This window comes from Acanthochromis polyacanthus, chromosome 22 (assembly GCF_021347895.1).
Source record: "Acanthochromis polyacanthus isolate Apoly-LR-REF ecotype Palm Island chromosome 22, KAUST_Apoly_ChrSc, whole genome shotgun sequence".
Taxonomy (NCBI): domain Eukaryota; kingdom Metazoa; phylum Chordata; class Actinopteri; family Pomacentridae; genus Acanthochromis; species Acanthochromis polyacanthus.
In genome coordinates this window covers 9,705,407-9,727,624 of record NC_067134.1, presented here as the reverse complement: position 1 = coordinate 9,727,624, position 22,218 = coordinate 9,705,407, and the positions used below count along the sequence as shown (strand labels likewise).

Sequence of the window (22,218 nt, the reverse complement as noted above, 5' to 3'; positions counted from 1 at the left end):
TCATTTTTGCTCCTGGACCTCACATGTTACGTAATGTTAGCTGGAAATCAATAATTTGTGAATGTCTATTTAACTTGTAAAATCTATTTATCTTAAGCTAATAACTTTTCTCCGGTAAGTCGCTGCCCTGTTTTCCAAGACGACACTCCTCTGACTCTCTGACCTGCTGCCTGGATGCTGGACGTGACATCGAGCCGTGTTCTCGCGAGTAACATGGTATTAACCTGACATATCAAAGAGTAGATACTGAGCAAGACAGTATCCGTAGTTTACCTTAGTACTCACGAGTACCCGACACAATGCAGGACTCTGCTGTGAAGGTGGAGACGTGCAGTGGTGGTGTATTTGTGACAATAAAAAAAGAAAGAAAATTGAAGGAGCAATGGCGAGGATTTAGGAATGGTGGCCCGCCGCTGCTGAATGAATGTAGAGCAAACACTGGGAGCCGAAGATCAACAGGACTCCAAATGAATACCTGCAGGCCGGCGAGTGTCGGAGATTGACGGCTGGGACGCATATTTTGACAGACAAAAAAATTAAGAGGTTATATTTTGATGTTACAAGATCATCATAGTCTTCAAATTTAGAATTAAATTTTAAAAATTAACAATCTAAAATGAAATAAATTTTAATTAAACAGCCTGCTGATTATTTATTTTCCAAAGTTACAGGGAGCCACAACAGAGGGATGAAAGAGCCGCGGGTTGCCGACCGCTGGACTAACCTGACAAATCATGTAATTCTTGTGTGTCATCTCATTGCATGAATACGACCGTGTGAAATGTGAAAAAGGTCAAGTTTCTGTAGCTACAAGTTGGCTTTGACTAACAACTGAAACTGGAAGACTGATGAGGACTGCAGATGTGAACTGAGGTGTAATTTGTGAATTAACTTCTCCACTTGGACTGATTGTGGTTTTTGCTGCAGTGCTTGTAAAGTTCAAATGGAAAATCAGCCACTCACCAGGAGAATCCTCCTCTGCTTGATGAAGTAAAACTTGTAAAACGGTGGATTTCTGCCCTCTGGTGGCCAAAGCATGAAACTAAAACGTCAAGTTTATCAAAAGTCACAATTTATTGATATTCAGCACTTCTGGTCAAGTGATTCCAAATACAATGGAAATGATTATAGTTGAGATTTTCACACGAGATAAAACTGAATAAGTTGGCTGAAATGAACGAAAGAAAAGAATCAATGAATACGTTGAATAAACTATGCACAATAAATTCATGAATAAACAAATAAAAATACAAGAACAATAATAAATGGAAGAACAGTTTGTGGACTGTGAGGATCTGGTGTTTACCCTGTCAACATTTTAGCAGAAAAACAAATTAAAATAAAGTCATGACAACAATCCACTCGAACAAGTGGGCAGATAAACTTTATTTAAAAGCACAAAGGCCTTAATTTTAATTTACAAGATGACTCAGGATTATGTTTCATGATTATGATTGTAAAAAGGTTAGATTGAATCATTACCAAAGATGAGGTCATGATAAACTAAAAGATAACGCTGGAACATCCCCAGAAACAGATGAAGGACTGAAAACCTGGAACTGAGGCTCCAAGTGGGCAGATATCAGTCAGAGGGTAAAAATGTGGATTTTCAGCTCAGAATCAGAGTCTGTGTTCATGAACCAGCCTCTGTTTGCTGCATGGAGCTGAAATGACGGTAAATCTCAGACTTCATCTGACTCTGACTGACTTGGAGTCTGACTTTGGTGGAAATAGAAAGTTAACTGAAATAGAATCCTGCACCGACACAAACATCCTGAAACTTACTGCACACTCTGCAACCTGACATCAACCTCCAACGTTTCATGTCAACATTAACTGCAGTTCTCCATCATTCACAGTGTGGAGCTGCAACACTAAACTACACAGTGATAACAACACACTTTACACGGGTTCCCAGTCCACCTCCCAGTAACATGGTCCAGTCAGAGTCTCTACACACCAGCTGCTGCTGCTTCAACCTCTGGATCATCAGGACACACTTCATCCTCTCACCACAAACACCATCCTGATCAGTACCACAGCTTCCAGCTGCAGAGAGAAGAAGAAAGAAGAGAGGAGATCAATGAGTTTGATCAGCAGCTCATCAGGATAAAGAGCAGCAACATCTCATCTGGTCCTCAAGTTTCAGCTGACAAACCAACATGGAGGCTGTCAGTCAGCACATCTGGATGGAATCAGACACAACCTCCATTTCTCTACATGTGTACTTGTCCATACTTGAGTTCTCGTGTACTTGTGAAGCGTCATCAGTCAGAGACAAGTACTGTTCCTGTAGGATCCAAACTGAAATTTATGTTGATTTTCACATGTTCTTTCTTTTTATTAGTACGTGGATATGAATGGGAGAGAGAGAGTGTGAAGGTGTGTCCTTGAGGAAGCTGTAGGTGGAACCCAAGACCAGCTGTCACAACATCTGTCAGCCTCACTGTAGAGCTCCTTATCTGGACCAGACTTTACAATCTGCTGCTCTGATGCTTCTATAGCGGTTAAACAGGATATTAATAGTTTTACGGGTCTCTAACAATCACATTTTGGTCTCAGTGTATTTTTTTATTGTTCACAGGAAAATTGGTTTGAATGAGGTCAAAGTTAAAGTTCATAACTTTCTATTGTTATTTAATGTTGGACACCATCACTGACTTTGTACTTCTGAATTATTGTCTGTCTTCATTACCTGTAGTACAACTTTGTTCTACTCTTATGACTGTTACTGTGCATTAAAATAATATTTCAGCTCTAGTTTATTGGAGGAACATGTGAATAAACCCAGATCCTCACTGACTGCTGGGAGACTCCACAGACAGAACATCAGCAGCTCCATCTTCAGCATCTGGACCAGCAGGATGCTGTTCATGGAACTGAAGGACAGAAAATGATTCAATGTATTTCAGCATTTTGCACTTAAATATTTTAACTGTGTTCAAAAAATGAACTGAATCATTAAAGCCAGAATTTAATCTTCTTTTAGTCAGACCTGTTTGATCAGATGCTGCTGATGTTTGAAAATGTTTCTGTTTTATGACCTGACAGGCAGAAGAAGAGCTCACCTGTAGGAGTTCACCTGTAGGAGCTCACCTGGAGGAGCTCACCTGTAGGAGCTCACCTGGAGGAGCTCACCTGTAGGAGCTCACCTGTAGGAGCTCACCTGTAGGAGTTCACCTGTAGGAGTTCACCTGTAGGAGCTCACCTGTAGGAGTTCACCTGTAGGAGCTCACCTGTAGGAGTTCACCTGGAGGAGCTCACCTGTAGGAGCTCACCTGTAGGAGCTCACCTGTAGGAGCTCACCTGTAGGAGTTCACCTGGAGGAGCTCACCTGTAGGAGCTCACCTGTAGGAGTTCACCTGTAGGAGTTCACCTGTAGGAGCTCACCTGTAGGAGTTCACCTGTAGGAGCTCACCTGTAGGAGCTCACCTGTAGGAGTTCACCTGTAGGAGCTCACCTGTAGGAGCTCACCTGTAGGAGCTCACCTGTAGGAGCTCACCTGTAGGAGCTCACCTGTGTTCAGGTTCTGAATAAAGCAGCTGACATGAAATCTTCTCTCATTAATCAGTGATGATGTTCAGCATCCAGAAGTCCTGGTGATCACATTAAAGTGTAGTGATGTTTGTGTATCTGTCAGACTATAAACTTCTGGATGTTGGAGGACAAACATCAGCTCTGGATGTAGATTCATGTATTTTAGTGTTAATAATAAACTGTAAACCATCCATCCCTGTTCATGAGGTGTATTCAGATAAAACATGTGCTCCTAGAAAACAGTTCTACATCATGAGGAGTCCTGGTGAAGGTTTCATATTTTCAGTGATCAGTTTCAGAAAAGTTTTTATGATCCATTGATAGAACTGAGAATAAGACGGTTCAGTTCAGTTGTCAATAAATCAACGCCTCTAAAGATGAACTGAAGATTTATAACAATTTGACAAACCTGAATGCATGCAGACATTAACTGTTGTATAAACTGTTGTATTAAAACATGAACATATAGGGCTGTGTTTTTATATCTGATTCCATTTTGTTGTTTTTCACGGTAAAGATAATCGTTCAGATGAGACGAGGTGGTGACGTCATCAAGTACGCTCATGTTTGAACATGAACCAAGATAAGTTCTCATCAAGTACAGACTTGCATACTTGGTATTAAGGAACAGAAAGGACACAGATCCAGATGTGAGTGCTGGACCTGAGCAGAGCTTCTGCTCTGTAGAAACACCTCATGGTTCCTACATGTGATGATGCTGCTGTGAAATAAGAGCTGCTGGTTTGCAGGCTTCAGTCTCACTGATCTCAGAGCTCTGACAAACATCAGACTGATCAGCTGATCACTGTTGGAATGAGACAACAAACAGTGAGATCAGATCTGATGGACACTTTGATGAAGGAGGACCACTGTCTCTGCACATCTGGAAGGCTGACAGCTGGAATCAGCTTTATTTCCTCAACACATCAACACAACAACAGTCGGCTTCACATCCACTCAAACACACCATGACAACAAGCTTGTGGCTCCTCTGATTGGCTGACTGCTGTCTCTGTGTTTCTGTCTCCATTCTGCTCTCACAGCTTCACTGAGAAGCTGCAGGTTTACAGGAGACACTGGATCTTTGCTTTGATACTGACTGTGTTTAGTAGAAAACTGCTGGAAGCAGCAGAGACTGATGGAACCTTCTACTGACCTCAGAGTCTTCAGGCTGCAGTCTGGACTCTTCACAAGATCTAACAGATGTTTCACTGATGAATACCGCAGGTTGTTCAGACTCAGGTCCAGATGTTCCAGATGGGAGGGGTTGGACTTCAGAGCTGAGACCAGAGAATCACAGCTGATCTCTGACAAACTGCAGTTCATCAATCTGAATAAAGAATAAAAGATGTGAGTTGAGGAGACAAAGTTCCTGCTTGAAATCATTCAGAGTTTCATCATGAGTTCAGAGATGAAGAAGCTTCAGAATGTCCAAGTTTAGAAAATGGAAACTCCAAACAGCTGAAGCCAACAGGATGCAGCTTCAAACAGTCCAACAGAAGCAGTGAAGAAGAGCTCTCATTAATATTAATGACAACATGCTGCTGCTTCAATAAAGACGGAGTGACTTCAGCTCTGAAACTCTGCAGCTCCACCAGTGGCTCCATCCACACAAACTCATGCTGAGCAACAAACACAAGGAAAAACACTCTGACATTTATTTCACTTTCTGCTCAGAGTCACACAAACACACAAGAAGGAAACGTGGACAAAATGAGGCTCCAGACTCTAAAATATCTTCATGTTCTGGAACCATGGAGACGTTTCCATCAGGACTCTACATTCACATGATTTCATTATTGATCCATCTGTCATTGATAGTGGAAAGTGTCCATCACAGTTTTCAGAGGACCAGGTGACGTCTTCAAACTGTTTTCTCAAACACAAACATCTTCACGTTCAAATGACTCAAACCAGAGAAAAGAAGAAAATCAGCAGAAACTGAAGCAGAAAATGTTCCCATTGCTCCTGATAAATGACTTCAACTGTTCATCAACTTTATCAACTTTTGCTGTCAATTGAGGTAACATGGATTTGAACTACAGATGTCCGAAATTGACTTTGTTGCTGAAAACCGATATGCCAATATTGTCCAACTCTCAATTTCCAATTCCGACATCAAGCGATACCGATATATGTGGACTTGGAAATCCTTCCAAACCACAGACATGTTGTTAGTCAGGCACAGCAAGCTTGTTACTGCAGACACACTTGCAGAGCTTCAAGTGAAAAATAGTCCAAAATCTGAACTTTGTTGCTTTTGGGTGGGGGTCGGGGTACAATCTATCTAATTAATAAGAAATGGAAATATCTGCATTCAGAACCTCAGAATGCAGATTATAGCAACACTACAAAGATCAGTAGGTGGTGGTAGGTACTCCATCTGACTACAACATGGTGTGAATATATTATTTAGCAACTAATCAGTAAAAGACATGGAAAAAGGACATTGATTCACCTTTTAACAATATGTGCACTATTTATTCTGAAATATGTAAACAGCTACAGTACAAAAATAAAAATCAATGAAAATATAGTTTGTAAGAGCAAACTATATTTCAGTTCAAAAAATAACAACAAAAACATTCAAATACTCTAAGAATTGGTAACTGAAATAATCAGACACAAATAAGAAAATAGAAAATAAACAAATACACTTTACTACAGACAACTACAGTTCAATTAAAAAACATTTACTGTGCTACAAGAACTGGTAAGCTATCTATTTTTATCTATTTCTTCTTTCTTTCTGACATCTTTCACTTCTTCCGTCAGCATTGAGGCAGTGTTCACTTTTCTGGTTGCTAGATGTTGAGTTCCTCTGGTTCATCATCATCAAATAAACAAACAAGCACATGAAGAATTGTGTCCATGTTCTGTCTAGTGGCTTCATCAATATTCAATGAAAACACACATTTTTTCAGCTTTTCAGAAATACTTTTCTTAAATGTTGCTGCTATGCCATGTGTATTTATGGAACCAACATGCTGATTTGACACGGACAGTTTAGACAAAGCATTTTTATCTTCAGACAACTTTTTACACAGATTAACAAGTGGCTGAGATCTGGTGAAGGACAAGTCGTGTTCTGCAATCAACGAGCACACGCGTGTTTTTAAATGTCAAACCCGGTCAGTCTGATGCCGATACCTCAGTGGTGACTGTTGCTCCCGGTAAACCAGTTGTCAGTATCAGAGCAGACAGCAGCTCTGTGGGTCAGACTCGTGGCGTGGCAGCACTTTTTGCCACTAGTTGCAGCATGAGGTTTTTGTTAACACACGGTACAGAAGCAAGCACCAGACTCCTTCAGTTTTTCACAAAAGCAACCAAAGGGCTTTCTGTCTCTGTTTAACTCTTCCAAACACACAAAGCACTATTTATTTTTACTCCATCAAGGAATGCAGCAGAGTTATGTGACGATCAGCGTACGTTTGTCCTTCCATCTATTTGTCTGTGAGCAACATTACTCAAAAAAATGGATTTCTATGAAATTTTCAGGGAAGGTTATAAATGACACAAGGACCAAGTGATTAGATTTTAGCAGTGATGCGGCTTATAGCCTGAATCCACGGATTTGTTAAAGATTTCTGTATCACTGCGTCACTGTAACCATGACAACAATGGACTCACCTGCAGCTGGATCTCAACGGCTTTCTAAGATCCGCCCCCACTCTACTTCCATTGGCTAGTGATTTTAGTTTGGTTGAGAGCAAAAGCTGCGTCCCCCTCATTCCATTGGTAGACGAACTCAACTGGCAATGAGTCCTATCTTTTTTATTTTGAGCCAAACGCCAGAAATCCATCATGGTTGTTTACACGCTTCAGGACGCAGTTTGATGATGTGATCATTTGCACGCCGGTAAATGTCGGTGAAATCCAGACATTAATTTATCGGTTTTCATGATAGGCAAAAAAAAACAACAAAAAAACCATAAGAACATTGACAGAGAATGCATTTTTACACCAATATGAGACTGATAAAGTCGGTGGGCCGATATTATCGGACATCCCTAATTTGAACATTTCACTTTCTAAAACATCACACGGCTTCATCCAAGAGTTCAACCAGCAGATGTTGAATATTAGTTTCTGTCTCTCAGAATGAAAAACAGCTTCAATTACAGCTGAAACTATCAGTCCACTGTTGGATGAGTCCATGAACAAAACATCAGAAACATTTCCTTCATGGTTTCAGTCATTTATCCAGTAAAACATCAAACTGGTTCTACTTTGTTCACTGTCAACACTTTATGTTTTCTACCACATTAAACTGAATATTTGTGGTTTCAAAATGTTTATGGTTCAAAACCAGACATTTGAAGACGTCACCTTCAACTCTGACAAACTGGGATCAACACTTTTCAGTTTTTAACATTTGATGAACTAAACTACTGAAATAACTGACAGCTCCATCAATAATAAAAACAACTGTTAGTTGCTGCTGTCAGTTTGAATTGAAGAGAAACATGAGGTCAGATCTGAACTGAAGTTGTTTTGAAATTTGCAGCTCAACATTTCTCTGCCACAGTCAAAGGACTAAAGCAGAGAAGAAGAAAACAGACGTTACCATGAAGATCCTCAGTGTGGATCAGTAGAACATCAGCCTGATGGCTGCAGTTTAGAGTCACCACAACTTTACATCACATTCATCTCAGCACACAAATAAAACATGATGTCTGACCTCAGAGTCTTCAGGATGCAGTCTGGACTCTCCAGAAAACCACTCAGATGTTTCACTCTTGAATCCTGCAGGTCGTAGTTGTAGCTCAGGTACAGATGTTCCAGATGGGAGGGGTTGGACTTCAGAGCTGAGACCAGAGAATCACAGCTGATCTCTGACAAACTGCAGCTCTCCAATCTGAATAAAGAATAAAAGATGTGAGTTGAGACAAAGTTCCTGCTTGAAATCATTCAGTTTCATCATGATTTACTTTAACAACTAACACTGAACATTTTCTACACTTTCTGTTACAAACACTCGTCTCTTGTCTCAACACACCAAAGAAAACAGAAAATATGAACCACAGCAGATTTACAGCTTCATGGATGGAAGTTCTGTTGAACATAAATGAGCTTCAGTTGTCATTAAACAAATCAGATCTACAACAGGAACAGACAGACAGTGAACTGACCTCAGAGTCTTCAGGATGCAGTCTGGACTCTCCAGAAAACCACTCAGATGTTTCACTCCTGAATCATGCAGCTTGTTTCTGCTCAGGTCCAGATGTTCCAGATGGGAGGGGTTGGACTTCAGAGCTGAGACCAGAGAATCACAGCTGATCTCTGACAAACTGCAGTCAAACAATCTGAATAAAGAATAAAAGATGTAGATAAAATCACTGATGATCCATCAGATGTGTTCAGGTTCTGAATGTGCAGATCAACATTACTTTGTCCTCATCAATCAGCTTTTCTCTAAAACCAGCAGAGTGACTTTGTCCTTCTCTTATTGTGGATCATCATCATGTCAGCCTTCTACACACATCATCCACATGTCAGCACAACATTTATCCACCTATTCATGTCCACACATCAGTAACATCTGCTGACCTCAGTCCACTCTCTCATTACAGGATTAACATCAAATCTCTTCATTCTTTCATTTTTTCCATCACCTTCTTCTTCTGTGGAAATCAGCTTCATAGATTTGTCTCATTCAAATCTTCCACTGAAAATTTATGAACCACAAACCAGGATTTGAACTGAATATATTGAAAACAGTGAACTGACCTGAGAGCTTCCAGTTTACAGTTTGGACTCTGCAGTCCAGCAGAAAGATGCTTCACTCCTGAATCCTGGATTTCATTCCAGCTCAGGTCCAGATCTATCAGATGGGAGGGGTTGGACTTCAGAGCTGAGGCCACAATTTCACAGTGACTCTCTGAGAGATCACAGTAAGAAAGTCTGTAAAGACACATAAATGACAAAACATATTAACATGAAAGCAAACATTTGATATTTCCTTCATGCATTTGACAGCAGAACATTTGGACACATCAGTGGTTCAGCTGATCTTCTCTGTATTTGACATGAAACTGAATTCTGAATTCCTCCTCCCTTATTCTTCCTCTTCTACACTCCTTAGTTCTTTCTCTCTCTCTGTTCTCCTGCCCTCACTCTCTCCAGCAGCTTTCTGCAATCTTCAGTCAGCCTCATCAGCAGAACTCCGGGCAGCACACCTGTCCCTCATCCTCCACAATAGAAACCGGCTCCACACTCCACACCCTGCCAGATAGTGGCTTCAGCTGTTAGTGTTTTGGCTCACACACAGGTCTGCTGGAGCTCTCATGCTTTACCTGACCTGTGCTCTCTTGTGTCTGTAGTTTCTGCTGGCCGTGCTGCCCGCTCGTTCCTGTCTGTCCATGAATACCTACTCTCACCTCTGGAGGAGGTCTCAGATTCTGCCTGCCTCTGCTCTGTCCTTACTCCCCTGCCTCACTCTCCCAGGAGGATCGGATCCCACCTGGACGCTTCCTGGAATCTGTAACCATTTTATAGAAATACAGGTGAAACCAGAAGTTTACACACACTGTAGAAAAAGACACAACATTTGTTTTCTCACCGTCTGACATAAAATCAGACTTTTTTTCTTTTTTTACCATTTTACTTAGTTACTGGTGTGACTGAGTCAGGTTTTAGTCAGCCTTGTTCACACGTCTTTTCAGCTCTGCCCACAAACTTTCTACAGAACTGAGATCAGGACTTTGTGATGGTCATTCCAGAACATTGACTTTGTTCTCCATCAGCCACTTAGTAATTAATTTAACAGAATGCTTAGGGTCATTGTCCATCTGGAAGACCCCTTTGTGGCCAAGCTTTAACTTCCTGGCTGATGTCTTCAGATGTTGCTTCAATATTTCCACAAAATAATCTTCTCTCATGATGTCATCTATTTTGTGAAGTGCACCAGTCCCTCCTGCAGCAAAACACCCCAACAACATGATGCTGCCACTGATGTACTTCACAGCTGAGATGGTGTACTCAGGCTTCTCCCTTTTTCCTTCCAATGTAACGATGGTCATTATGGCCAAACAGTTCAGTTTTAATTTCATCAGACCACAGGATAAGTCTCCAAAAATTAAGGTCTATGTTCTGTCGTTCAGTATAGCCTTCTTTAACCCTTGCCTCAGGTTAAATCAGGACCAGCTCTCCGTTTAAAGGGTTAGATTCTATCTGCCTATTAGTATTCCACCTAACAGGTTTCAGCAGAGTAATTAAGCTGGTGTCGAGGAATACTCGCCTAGGTCCTAACTGTCTTCTTCCAAACGTCTTACCCCTCTTACTCCAATAAATACTCTCTTACTAAGCAGCCCACCTAAGTAGTAGAATTGATTTATTGAACACGTTTGTTAACGACAGCTTTCCTCTTAAAACTGTGGCACTTGTTGATATTCCTAGGTTCGTTTTAGAGGTTTGGAAAACTAACCTCAGGGGTAATGTTTAAATAACTTGTTGGATTAAAGTAACCTTTAAGAACCATTAGATTTAATGCACACAATCAACTTAACTTTTTACCACTATGCAGAATAAGTGAATCATAATCATTTCATTAGACTTCTCTTTAAATGCAATAAAGCGTTTTATTGAGCAAATTTAGCAAGAGCACAGCATCAATTCATGATTAAACAATTAATTATTTCTGATTAAACATGAGACTAAAGTAAATAAATTGAGCGTACCTGACAATCTTCTCTAATTATTAAATTTAGGAGAGAGAGCGAACAGCGTGGCCACTACCGTATCACTCGGTCTTGTCCTGCATCTCGTTGAACTCCTCCGTGGACCAGCAGACTCGGTACAAAGTCTTCTTTGTGGGCAGAGGGTGTTCTTCATAGGCAGGGGGAGTGGAGAGGTCCCGATAGCCAATCGTTGGTCTGGCAGTTATCTTTAGTAGCAGCTGGAACACAAGTGCGGGCGTCTCAGCTGTCTTCTCAGTCGGATGGTGGTGGTGGAAAGCCCCCGTCTCATCAGGCTGTGGTGGGTCACTGGGTCCTCCAGCCCCTGGAGTGGAGCAGCCCTCTGCTGCTGCCTCCTGTGCCTCTCTGGATGCCATGGGTGCTGTCTTCTCTTCATCTCTTTGGAAAACTGCAGACCTCTCAGGACTCTCCTTTCAGCAGAGTGTGGTCCTCGCTTGTTGAACAAAGTTAGAACAACTTTGCTTCCAACAATGTTCTCAGCGAACTCTGGAGCCTAAGTCCTGCGTTGTCTTCACGTCTCTTGGGCAAAAGGGTCCGGTGTCGACTCTTCAGAACTTTGGCGATGCTCTCCGGCAGCTCCGGCGAGCAGCATCTCTCCCCTCCGGGGGAGAACTCCCAATTCAGTGTCTGTGTCTCTGGGTTTTATACCCTAGCTCGACTTCAGCTCAGCACATACACATTTTCACACACAATTCTAACTAATAGGTACGCCCAGGTAATTAATTCATAGGTTTAAGACACAACCTTCTTCCTATCACGCATACATCATTCTTTCCATCTTTTCTGTTAACACATCCACTTGTTACACACACTTCAGTTGTCATGACAATGTAGGCCTGAGCCCATCCTGTCATCCTGTGGAAACTCCAAGTTCCTCATTTCTGAGGAGACTTCTGCTTTTCCCATCCTGTCTGCATACAGCTCAGAACAGCACAGATTACTTCCATTCAAAACTCACTTAGTTACACTGAATCACTTCTTTAAATCATTTTTCTTAGCATGATCAAATAACTTATTTTAAATCATTCTCTTCTATAGCAATCATCATTTCCAGAATATATATCAGCCTATTAAAATCATTCTTGCATCAAGCATAAGCATAATCATGTGGTTAACTTATATAGTTTCTCATTTTAACTTTTCATTGGTTTGCTTAAAGCTTGTATTTAGGTGGTGGTTGCTCCTGGGATCTCAAATAACTAGGCCCCACTTGACAGTTCCTGTGTGCATTTGCAAACTGTAATCTGAGTTTTTTTTATGTTCCTTTTGTAGTAATGACTTCTTCCTTGTGGAGTAGCCTTTCAGTCCATGTGGGTACAGGACTCATTACACTGTGGATAATGACACTGTCTTACTAGCTTCATCCAGCATCTTCAGAGGGTCTTCAGCTTTTCTTCTGGAGTTGATACACACATTACACACCCAAACACATTCATATCTGGGACACAGAACCCTTTAGATTTTCCCATGATGACACACACGGAAGCATTTTGTTTGAAGTGTGCCTTAAAATACATCCACAGGTGGCCTCCAATGAATTAAAATGTTGTCTATGAACCTATCAAAAGCTTTCAAAGCCATGACATCATCATCTGGGCATTCCAATATAGTTTAAAGGCATAAGTAATCTTAGTGTACATAAACATCTGACTTTGAAGAAAGTAATTAAAAATTCTCCCCAAAAAATTCTCCCTCATTATTCTAGCACTGAGCAAAAAATAAATAATTTTGGTTATTCTCAGTGACCTGAAACAGGAAAAGTTTAGTCTGATTTAAAGTCAGACAGTGGGGGGGAAAAGTAAGGTGTTTTTTAATCAGTGTATGTAAACTTCTGGTTTCAACTGTACATAAAATGTAAATGTTGAATCTGCAGATGGAGGATAGAAGACGGAGTTATGTTCAGGCCTCCATACTGTCCACAGTCTGTCAGTGTGATCTGATCCCACATCTGACTTCACAAAGTTCTCAGAAACAGGGGAGCCACCAGGGCGTTTGGACCCCATGAAAAGAAATTTTACTGGGCCCCCGTAGCGCCGGACATAAGGCCGGCGAAAATATTTTGTGCTGTTTACATAAAACTGTGCATTTTAATGATATTTTTGACTATTATTTCCCATATTTGTGATGTTACGGCCACCAGTATTGGTGTGCCGTTCATTTTGAGGTGGTGCTTTGTTGGGCCTTTTGTTTGGGAGAAATTTGTGTGTGGGTGCAGCTGTGGCTTGTTGCAGTCTTTTGGAGCCCCAGCTGCCAGCCGTTTCAGCTCATGATGAAGCTGATGACAACCTGCACTTCCGTCTGGTTCTCCCCGCCCTCCGGCCATCCGGATTGGACCACCCTCCAGCTCCTCCTCCCCGGACCAATCGGGGGCAGCCAAGCACCACACTGTTGACTATAAAGCCCCACCACGCCATTAGTCTTGGTGGCTGGTACTTTGACCAGTCCACCCTGGTGCCTCTTAGCACTGTAGCTCTTTTGTGTGGTTCTGTGTGGTTCTGTGTGGTCTTTCGGTTTGGAAGCATTTGCGGCTGTGCTCCGGACCATTCTGACCTTTTTGTTGGCAGCTTTAGTTTAGTGTGGAGACTGAGGCTCCACTTTGGTAGTTTGCCAACTCTGTGTAGAAACCACTATGTATGTTGAGCTTTTGTAAACTATGCTCAGTATGTACACCAGTTTCAGAGGCACCAGTTTTGTTTAGTTTGTTTTGTACACCTTTTGTATTAGTTTTTGTTCCTGGTGGTGGGTGTTGCTTCTGTAGTTCAGTTTGGCTAGGGAGTTTAGTTGTTTTCTTTGTGTTTAGCTTAGTTTCAAACTCTGTTAGCCTTGGTTATGTTTTATTCCGTTCTTTGTTTTAGCAACATCCACCAGTCCTGTGTTTATTGTCACTTTTACGTTCCCTTTTACTACTAAGCAATAAATCCCTTAACCTGAACCAATAACATCTGGTTATTTTGTTGCATCCAGCCAGCCCCTAGAGGTTGGATCGTAACAGTGAAAAGGAAAATGTGACAGTTACTTGGTAGGGGAAGCACTGAACACTCTGAATACAATGTTTCATTTATTTACTGCAAGACTGATTCTCATTCTTCAGCATAAAATTTCCCCAAATTAAATTACATACCTGAATAATACAAAACTTGAACATAAAATAACCTCTTCCATTAAATAAATTGCAACTATCATCTGTGAAGAAACAGATAAAATAAATAAATAAAATACAAAAAGCCAACTGCCTTTTATGAGTTCTCATCACCATCTATAGAATCATACAACAAGCACAATAATAAAATCAGCTGGAGATGTTAAACTAAGTAAACAAAGTAGGTCCATTCATAAAGAAAAAACATAACAGGCCAGATACAACCTTGCTCAGCCAAGCTTCCTCTTGCACACATATTTACAATATATATTTACAACTGGCCCTTGCTCAACCTTTCTAACCAAGAGCCCAACGCCGAGCCTTCTCAGTAGCAAAATCATTGATCAGGTCTTTGAAGTCCAGCTTTCTAGCCAAATGACTTTCGATGGACAGCATGGCAAGACTGCAGAGCCTTTCCTGTGACATTTTGGACCTAAAGTAGTTTTTTTAAATCATTTTTAGCTTGCTGAAAGCTCTCTCACCACCTGCAACACTAACTGGCAGTGTGCAAAATATACGCAAAGCAATACACACTTCTCCAAAGATGCTTTGAGCTGCAGCTTACAAATAGCATTCAGGAGTTCAAGAGTGGACAAGTTCGGGAGGAAATTGGAAGCGTATACACTGTTAAGGTGTCTTACTTCATTTTCAAAATCAGGTGTAAGATCACCAGAATACTTTGTGATCAATGGTTGGCACAGAGAAGAGATTTTGTCCTCACTAATCTGCCCAACTTTCAGAACAGCAGAAAATTCATTTACAATATTTGCTGTGGTCTGGAACCTAGTTCCCAAGTCACTTATGATACTGTCCATAGCAGTAAAAAACACAGTGTTCCGAAACACAGTTTCTGCACTCTCCTGAGACCTCTCTTCTTCAGAGGTCTCATCATGGAATCTTCGCCTTTTCTTCTGGCGGCTGCAGTTGCTCACCTCCTTCCTCAGTTGTGGGTACTGGGGCTTGTTCAGGGGTAGGGGGTTCACAGGCAGTGTATTTGACTGTGACTTTCTTGCTAAATCTAGCGACTTTTCAAAGCTCCTAGCGACTTTTTTTTGTCAAAAGCGACTCGCGACAAATCTAGCGACTTTTTCTGCCGTTTTGGAGACTCTGATAGGAAAACTCGGCTCATTCTGCAGTTACTGTTTTCAACAAGCAGCAGGTGCTGCTGTGAGCTTCTCCCCCTCCCAGAGCACAGGCTGTCAGTCCAGTAACCCTGCAGCAGTCCCTGGGAGGGGAGGGGGAGACCCACATCACGCTGCAGCCAGACGGCAGATGAATCGCGCATGCGCAAAGTCACTACAGATCCCATCCAGACTTATGGAGCCATATAAAGAAAAATGTTTCTTCACTGTCATGCTAAAATAAACCACAGCATTTAGCCTCTAGTGAAAAAACATATTTTGGGTGTTTTATACTCACTTTTTGGTCTCTTCCACAACATTATTCCTCTCTCCTACAACGTTGATTACAATTACATGCAAACTGGGAAATATGCAAAATAGGCGATGACGTCATTTAGCGACTTCGAGCGAGTTTTAGGACAGCCAACAGCGACTTTCCTTACTGAGGAGTTGGCAACAGTGCTCACAGGCCTCATAGACAGCAGCTGCTGCTGCATTTGACGTGTCTGTTCAAACATGCATCATTTTGACACAGGTGAGAGGTGGGGGGGCTGATTAAATATGGGCAGCTTGCTAAAAGTGAACAGTGAAATATAAAATTCCAGCGTTTTCTTCAAAAATATGAACTAATATGGGGAGAAAAGTGAGCTAGCTTAAAAATCACAAAGTTAAGATAGAGTAGAAACAACAACAGGCTAATGTTCCAGAACTTTCCACCACATGAACCAAACCCACCTTGTTTTTTGAAAAACTGGCCTCTCTTTCCTGCCTTATCTTTATTTCTTTTTGTTTCTGACTACCTGACTTCTGAGGCATACTGTCGTCACCCTACTCAGTCTGACTGAAGCACCGTGCAGTGTTGCCAGATCTCGTGATAGAAACAAGCAACCAGCTCTTTGGAAACAAGCCCAAAACAAGCCCAATAGCTGAACCGCCACATCATGTAAATGCAGGCTTCTTGATAAGAGTATAAATATATACATTTATTTGTTATGCAACAAATTGACAGTCAACAGTCAACGTAATAATTTTAAATAACTTAAATGTTTAAACTGGGATTAAAATAAGACATATGCATTATGCATAAACTACAGCCAATTGACAGTAAACGGTCAACATAAAAACTTTAAATAACTTAAATGTTTAAACTGGAATTAAAATAAGACATGCATATAAACCGCAGTAAACTGACTGTAAACAGTCAACATGAAAACTTAAATAACTTAATAACTTAAAAATTTAAACTGTGATTAAAATAGAAGACATATGCATTGTGCATAAACTACAGCAAACTGATAGTAAACTTTGAGAAACCTAAGTGTTTTTTTTTAAAACTCTGAGCCATCTCAAACAGGCCTAGTGTAAAACTCAAAACAAATATAAAACTTTCTCCTGTCCTTGTCTTCCTTGCTTCACCATCAGGTCTGTTCCTCTGTAACACAGAAATCACATACCCAAGCATTAGCATTAAGTCTGGCAAGAATAAATAAGACATAAGAACAGCATTTACCTTCACTACAATCCATCATCACTGTCTTCGTTTGCATCTGTCTCTCTGCTGCCTGATGTTCCTCCCACAGAGTACATGTGACAGTTAAAGCGCTGGAGCATCTCCTTGCTTGGGATGAAGTCTTTGCAGCATATACCTTGCCTTCTCAGTCCATACTTTATGTGGAGTATGCTGCTGAGTGTGTCTTGTCCCATTCTGTTCCTCAGTTTGGACTTGACCAGGTTCATTTGTGAAAATACTCGTTCTACATCAGCATTGCTTAAAGGCATTGCAAGCAATGACAGAGCAAAGAGGGCAAGTTCTTTGAAAGCCTGGTCTCCACTGCTGTCTTTGTAACTGAGCACTTCAACCCAAAATGCCTCTGCCTGGGTGTCCTCCTTGTTTGTCCATGGGTGGTATGTAACAGCCTGATACTGGGTGTCAAGAGCTGTAAGATCGCCGGAGTACAGTTTCAGAATTGACAGTGACCTGAGTTGTTGTTTTGCTTGTGACAGAATGACAGCTAGACTGAACTCAGTCATAGATTTCCATATCTGGATATTAGTTGGAAGTCTCTTTTGCACTTGTCTGCATGCTTCCACCAAGAAGTCACGGCACCTGCTCTTCATATTTCTCTCACTTGTACTCTCAACTTTTGCCTCCTCGAGCGCAATTGTGAAGGTGAGCCCAAAACAAATGGCACCCACAGGTAACAAAACAGTCTGGTCTGTGAAATTGATTGCAAGCAGTTGTTCGTCTGATGTAGGGATTTTATCAGGCCTCACCACTCTGGAGATGAGGGAGCGAAAGAAAAGCAGCAAGCATTCCAGCATTTTGAATGGATTACCCCTGTCCTGCTGAAACAGCTTGTTGATCCTGTTGAACTCTTGCAGAAATGGCATGAGAAACAGAAGGTACAGTTTGTTCATGGGATCACTGTACATCTGGTGCAGAATTTCAGCATCATAACATCTTTGCTGATCTTTGCTTTGCTGAAAGTGAAGCTTTAGTTCATCCCACTGCTGGAGTATGCGTGAACAGCAGTCATGGATTGAAAGCCATCGTGTACCTGACATCTGTGTAAGTATCAAAGGGACTTCACCTGGATTGATAAGGCTGTAGATCTTTGCATATTCGCGGCGGCGAAGGGCACTGTGTGAAAACCAGTTGTGAGAATGAGAAACCAAGTATTCAAGGTTGCGAGGGAGTGTCTCAACTGCCTTGCTTACACACAGCTGTATTGAATGGCACACACACTTGAGCAGCTGAAGATTTGGGTTTTTCTGGAGCAGGTGTGTGTACACAGAATTTCTTTTCCCCACCATAACACTGCAGCCATCTGTACCTAAGCCCATGCATTTTTTCATATCCAGCCCAACGCTCTGTAGAAAACTGGTCAAAGTGGAAGCAATAGCCTCTGCTGTTTCACCATCCAAATTAATCATCCCCAAAAAGGTTGACACAATTTTGTTCCGTTTAACACTGAAGTAGCGGATTACCACACACAGCTGCTTGACAGATGTGATATCTGTGCTTTCATCTATTACAAGGGAATACTGGGCATCTCCAATATCACTCATTAAGTCTCTGAACATGCATGGGGCAATGACATTATTGATTAATGCAGTGCATTTGGTCCGGTGTATTTTGAGTTCTTTTTCAGTTGAGGTCGATCCAACTAATTCACTAAGATGATCCACAGCACTGATGGATGTGTGGCAGGCTATGTACGTGGCTATCTTCAGTTCATTTGTCTTTGTTGTCTCGTTTTGTTTGGAGGTGGTGAAACCAATGTCCGTAAGTCTCATTGACGAGAAAAGTGCAGAGTTTTTTTTGTGTTTTTCGGTGCCGGCATGCTGCATTAAATCAGCATGGTGAGCACGTATCTCACATTTACAATATCGGCAGAACGCCTTCGAACTATCTCCCACCTGTGGTCGTATCCAGTCTTTCAAAGAGGTTTCTTTCTCCCACTCTTTATTATATTTTTTACCATATCTGCACCACTTTTTCCCGCTCATTGTCTGTCTCTCTCTCCCTCCGTGTGTCACTCTCAGATGTTGCTGTCTATGTTTGAGTGTGGGTGGGAGCGGTAACTGAGAAACGGAGGAGTGGACGGATCCTGGAAAAGGACAAACTATCGTGTTTCGCTTTGTTGTGGAGAACTGGGAGAGAATCAGGAGCGGTTTGTGCAGGCAGCAAAGCAAGCCCAAATAAGCGACTACACTTTAGAAAACAAGCCCAAAAACCCGCAACCCGCGACTGACGAGATTTGCAAGCGACTTTACAAAAAAACAAGCCCAAAGTCGCTTATAATAAGCGGACTTGGCAACACTGGCACCGTGGCGCGCAGCAGTTCAGTGGATTCAGTAGGACTGAACCATTTTAGTAAAAAGGGAGGGGGGGCCCTTGAGAAATGTTTCCAAAACAAATAAACTTAGTGTTACCAGCGCATTGTAAATAATATTTATTTGTGATTATAAATTAACAAGATAGTGCCATATTCATTTTGTCAGTATTATAATTTTATCAGGGGCCTTTCTGGGACCCTGTTAATGATGGACCCCTAGAATCCTTCCCCCTTTTCCCCCCTTTTCAGCGCCCCTGCTCAGAAGAACATCTGGATCAGAAGAACATTTTCTGTCTGTTTTTACTGAGACTTTACTGCTTGTTGGTTTTGTATCAACAGTTCCAGAAGAAAGATGATGATGTCTCTGCTGTGGACCTGCTGCTGTCAGCTTCACCTCCATCACTCAACATTTACAGTCTGCTGTCAAACGCTACACAAATCAAACTGATCACTGGACAACATCACACCTGAACATCATTAATATGAACATCAGGAAATATTCTGATGTGACGACAGACGACTGAGTCAACTTTTGTCCTCAACGTTCTTTTTTGAGATTCTGAGAAACTTGTTCAGCAGAAACACAAAGAACAAACCAACATAGCTGAATCATTTCCATCATAAAGTCATCACAAACACATTATCAGGGTTTGTAGCATTAAAACACAACTCTGAGCTTTGAGTGAATCAGATTTCTGGAAACAGTCTGACTTCTACCATTCTGCTCTGATAACCTGTGAGAAACTGAATATGAGTAAAGACATAAAAACTCTGGAACACGACTTCCCTCTTTAAAATGAACAGCTGAACAACTGTAAATGAACATTCTACCCAGATTGCTTTACCCACTGCAAATGATCCCTATTCTTTTATCAAACAGGGTTATTAAGGTGTTGGAAGGCTGGCTAAGTGCTTTTATTTGCAGCAAAAGGAGACCCAGACTCAAGATGACAAAACTTCAAATGGCTGCTTCTGATGGTGGTTTAGATGTTCCTAATGTGAGACTATATCAGCTTGCAGCTCACCTACGGGTGATAGCTGACTGGCTTAAACAAGATCCAGCCTCCATTTGGCTTGATGTAGAACCCTCTCAGTCCAAATGTCCGGTGCTTAACCTTTTATTTGTGAATAATTCCTATGTGATTAGGAAGCTTAGATTAGGAAGAAACATATTACTATTTTCAATGAGGCACTTATTTCCAATCTACCTCCAACCGCCCAGCCCACCAAGGAAGCTTGGGAGAGAGACCTGGACATCTCTATAGACGGTGCAGCCTGACAGGAGGTATGGGCACATGCTGTGGATATATCTGTTTGCAACCAGGCCAGATCTATTCAGTTTTGAATTCTACATCGTGTCCATATCAAACCTGTTCTCAAAAACAAACCAGACTCTCACTGCTCCTCATTGTGTTGGAAATGTAATACTGAGACTGGTGATTATGTCCACTGTTTCTGGTCATGCTAAACTACAGTGGTATTGGCGAGATATTACAAATGAACTCTCCACTATTTTTGGTAAGTCACTACTGCTGGACCTTATGTGCCTCATACTCGGTCTCCTCGATGTTCATATTACCAACAGTAAGCATAAAAGTCTCTTCAAATTACTGACTTTTGCTGCAAGGAAGAACATTCTGCTCTGTTGGAGCAAGGACGCCACCCCAACAAAGAAATCGTGGCACAATCTCCAAATGAACTGTATCCCTAATGAATATATTACCTGTATGTTGCACTCAACAGTGGACACTTTCCATAAAGTCTGGGAACCGTACTTAACATATATTGGACCTACACTGTCTTCTCCCATACTATCAGGATTTCCTAAACTGGCCTAGCCTGCCGATGTAAACTCCTGTCTGATCTGGAATTTATTGTCTTGTCCCACCTGAGCTATTTTTGTTTTGTTTTTGTTCTGCACGTTATGTTTGTGTTTGTTTTCTATAAAAAAAACAAAAACACATTTTGTTATAAAATAAACAGCTGAGTTCAGATCAATAAAATTCTCCATGACTCAGTTTTACACACTTTGCAGCCACAGTCTCTGTATAATCAGTAGTTATGGAGTCTCATGTTCACGTTAACAAGCTTTAGATAGAAACTGTTGGACAAGTGACTGAATCACTTCACTGATCTCTGGATTATTCTCTATCTGAGAAACCAAATCACTATTTCAGCACCAATATTATCTCATCATTGTCATGTGTGACCAAAGGAGCTGCTTCAGCTGAACTTAGATACTCAGTTTAAATGAGAGGAATTATCTGTTGAACTTTCTCGCACTGCAAAACAACTTATCAATCTTTGAGATGAATAAAAACTTATGCAAAAAATAAATAAATTGAGACTCCAAATAAAAATACCACAAGTCCATTCAAGCTGTTCTCCCAGAATTTACAAAATGATTCAGATCATATTTTAAACTCTGAACAGGAGTGAATAAAATCTGCTTTCAGAAGCTCCTCGTGTAAAAATAACTTTAGTGTGTTCACTGAAAACTGTCTGAACCTCCAACATGTGATAAAGTGATGCTGTGACAAAATCTGGACAAGAACATCTACAGTTCTTCATGTGTTTCAGTAGATCTGCATGTTTCCTCCTTCAGCCAAAGGAAGAAACACAAAAGAAAAAACTGTCAGATGACCAAATATTAGAATGAAACAGAAAACAGTTATTAATTTAACAGCTTTAAACACAAGCAAATGAAAAACCTACATTTTCACAGCGTTTGAAACATCTGAAGAACATCTGAGACTAAACACAGCTGACATGTGATGTTTGAAATAAACAAGTGGAACACTGAGAATAATGAGAATGTTCTGGAGAACATCTGAAGAACTGAACTACTGATCTACACTGACTGATCATGTTCATCACATCTGGAC

At 41.1% G+C, this 22,218-nt stretch overlaps 2 protein-coding genes across 5 annotated transcripts in view; both read right to left on the bottom strand.

Moving 5' to 3' along the window:
- Nucleotides 1-22,218, bottom strand: part of LOC110972363 (NACHT, LRR and PYD domains-containing protein 14-like) — a 121,406-nt gene that overhangs the window by 43,102 nt on the left and 56,086 nt on the right. Inside the window, exons 5-9 of one of the 4 annotated variants that reach the window (XM_051942066.1) lie at nucleotides 9,268-9,441; nucleotides 8,670-8,843; nucleotides 8,219-8,395; nucleotides 4,694-4,867; nucleotides 1,056-2,049 (exon numbers count right to left, since the gene is read on the bottom strand). In XM_051942066.1, coding sequence (XP_051798026.1) covers nucleotides 2,031-2,049; nucleotides 4,694-4,867; nucleotides 8,219-8,395; nucleotides 8,670-8,843; nucleotides 9,268-9,441 — 718 coding nt within the window. In that variant the 3' untranslated portion in view covers nucleotides 1,056-2,030. Of the gene's footprint in view, nucleotides 1-1,055; nucleotides 2,050-4,693; nucleotides 4,868-8,218; nucleotides 8,396-8,669; nucleotides 8,844-9,267; nucleotides 9,442-22,218 lie in introns of those variants that run through there. The other 3 variants (XM_051942068.1, XM_051942069.1, XM_051942067.1) reach the window with 3 other exon arrangements.
- On the bottom strand, nucleotides 9,451-22,216 carry LOC127531856 (uncharacterized). The gene is made up of 2 exons (XM_051942070.1): nucleotides 17,005-22,216; nucleotides 9,451-16,926 (listed from the first exon to the last, which is right to left on the bottom strand). Exon 1 carries the CDS (start codon nucleotides 19,002-19,004, stop codon nucleotides 17,010-17,012), a length of 1,995 nt encoding a protein of 664 aa, XP_051798030.1. The 5' UTR covers nucleotides 19,005-22,216; the 3' UTR covers nucleotides 9,451-16,926; nucleotides 17,005-17,009.

Excerpts from the sequence above, each read along its gene's own strand:
- LOC127531856 (XM_051942070.1), bottom strand. The coding sequence starts at position 19,004 with ATGAGCGGGAAAAAGTGGTGCAGATATGGTAAAAAATATAATAAAGAG.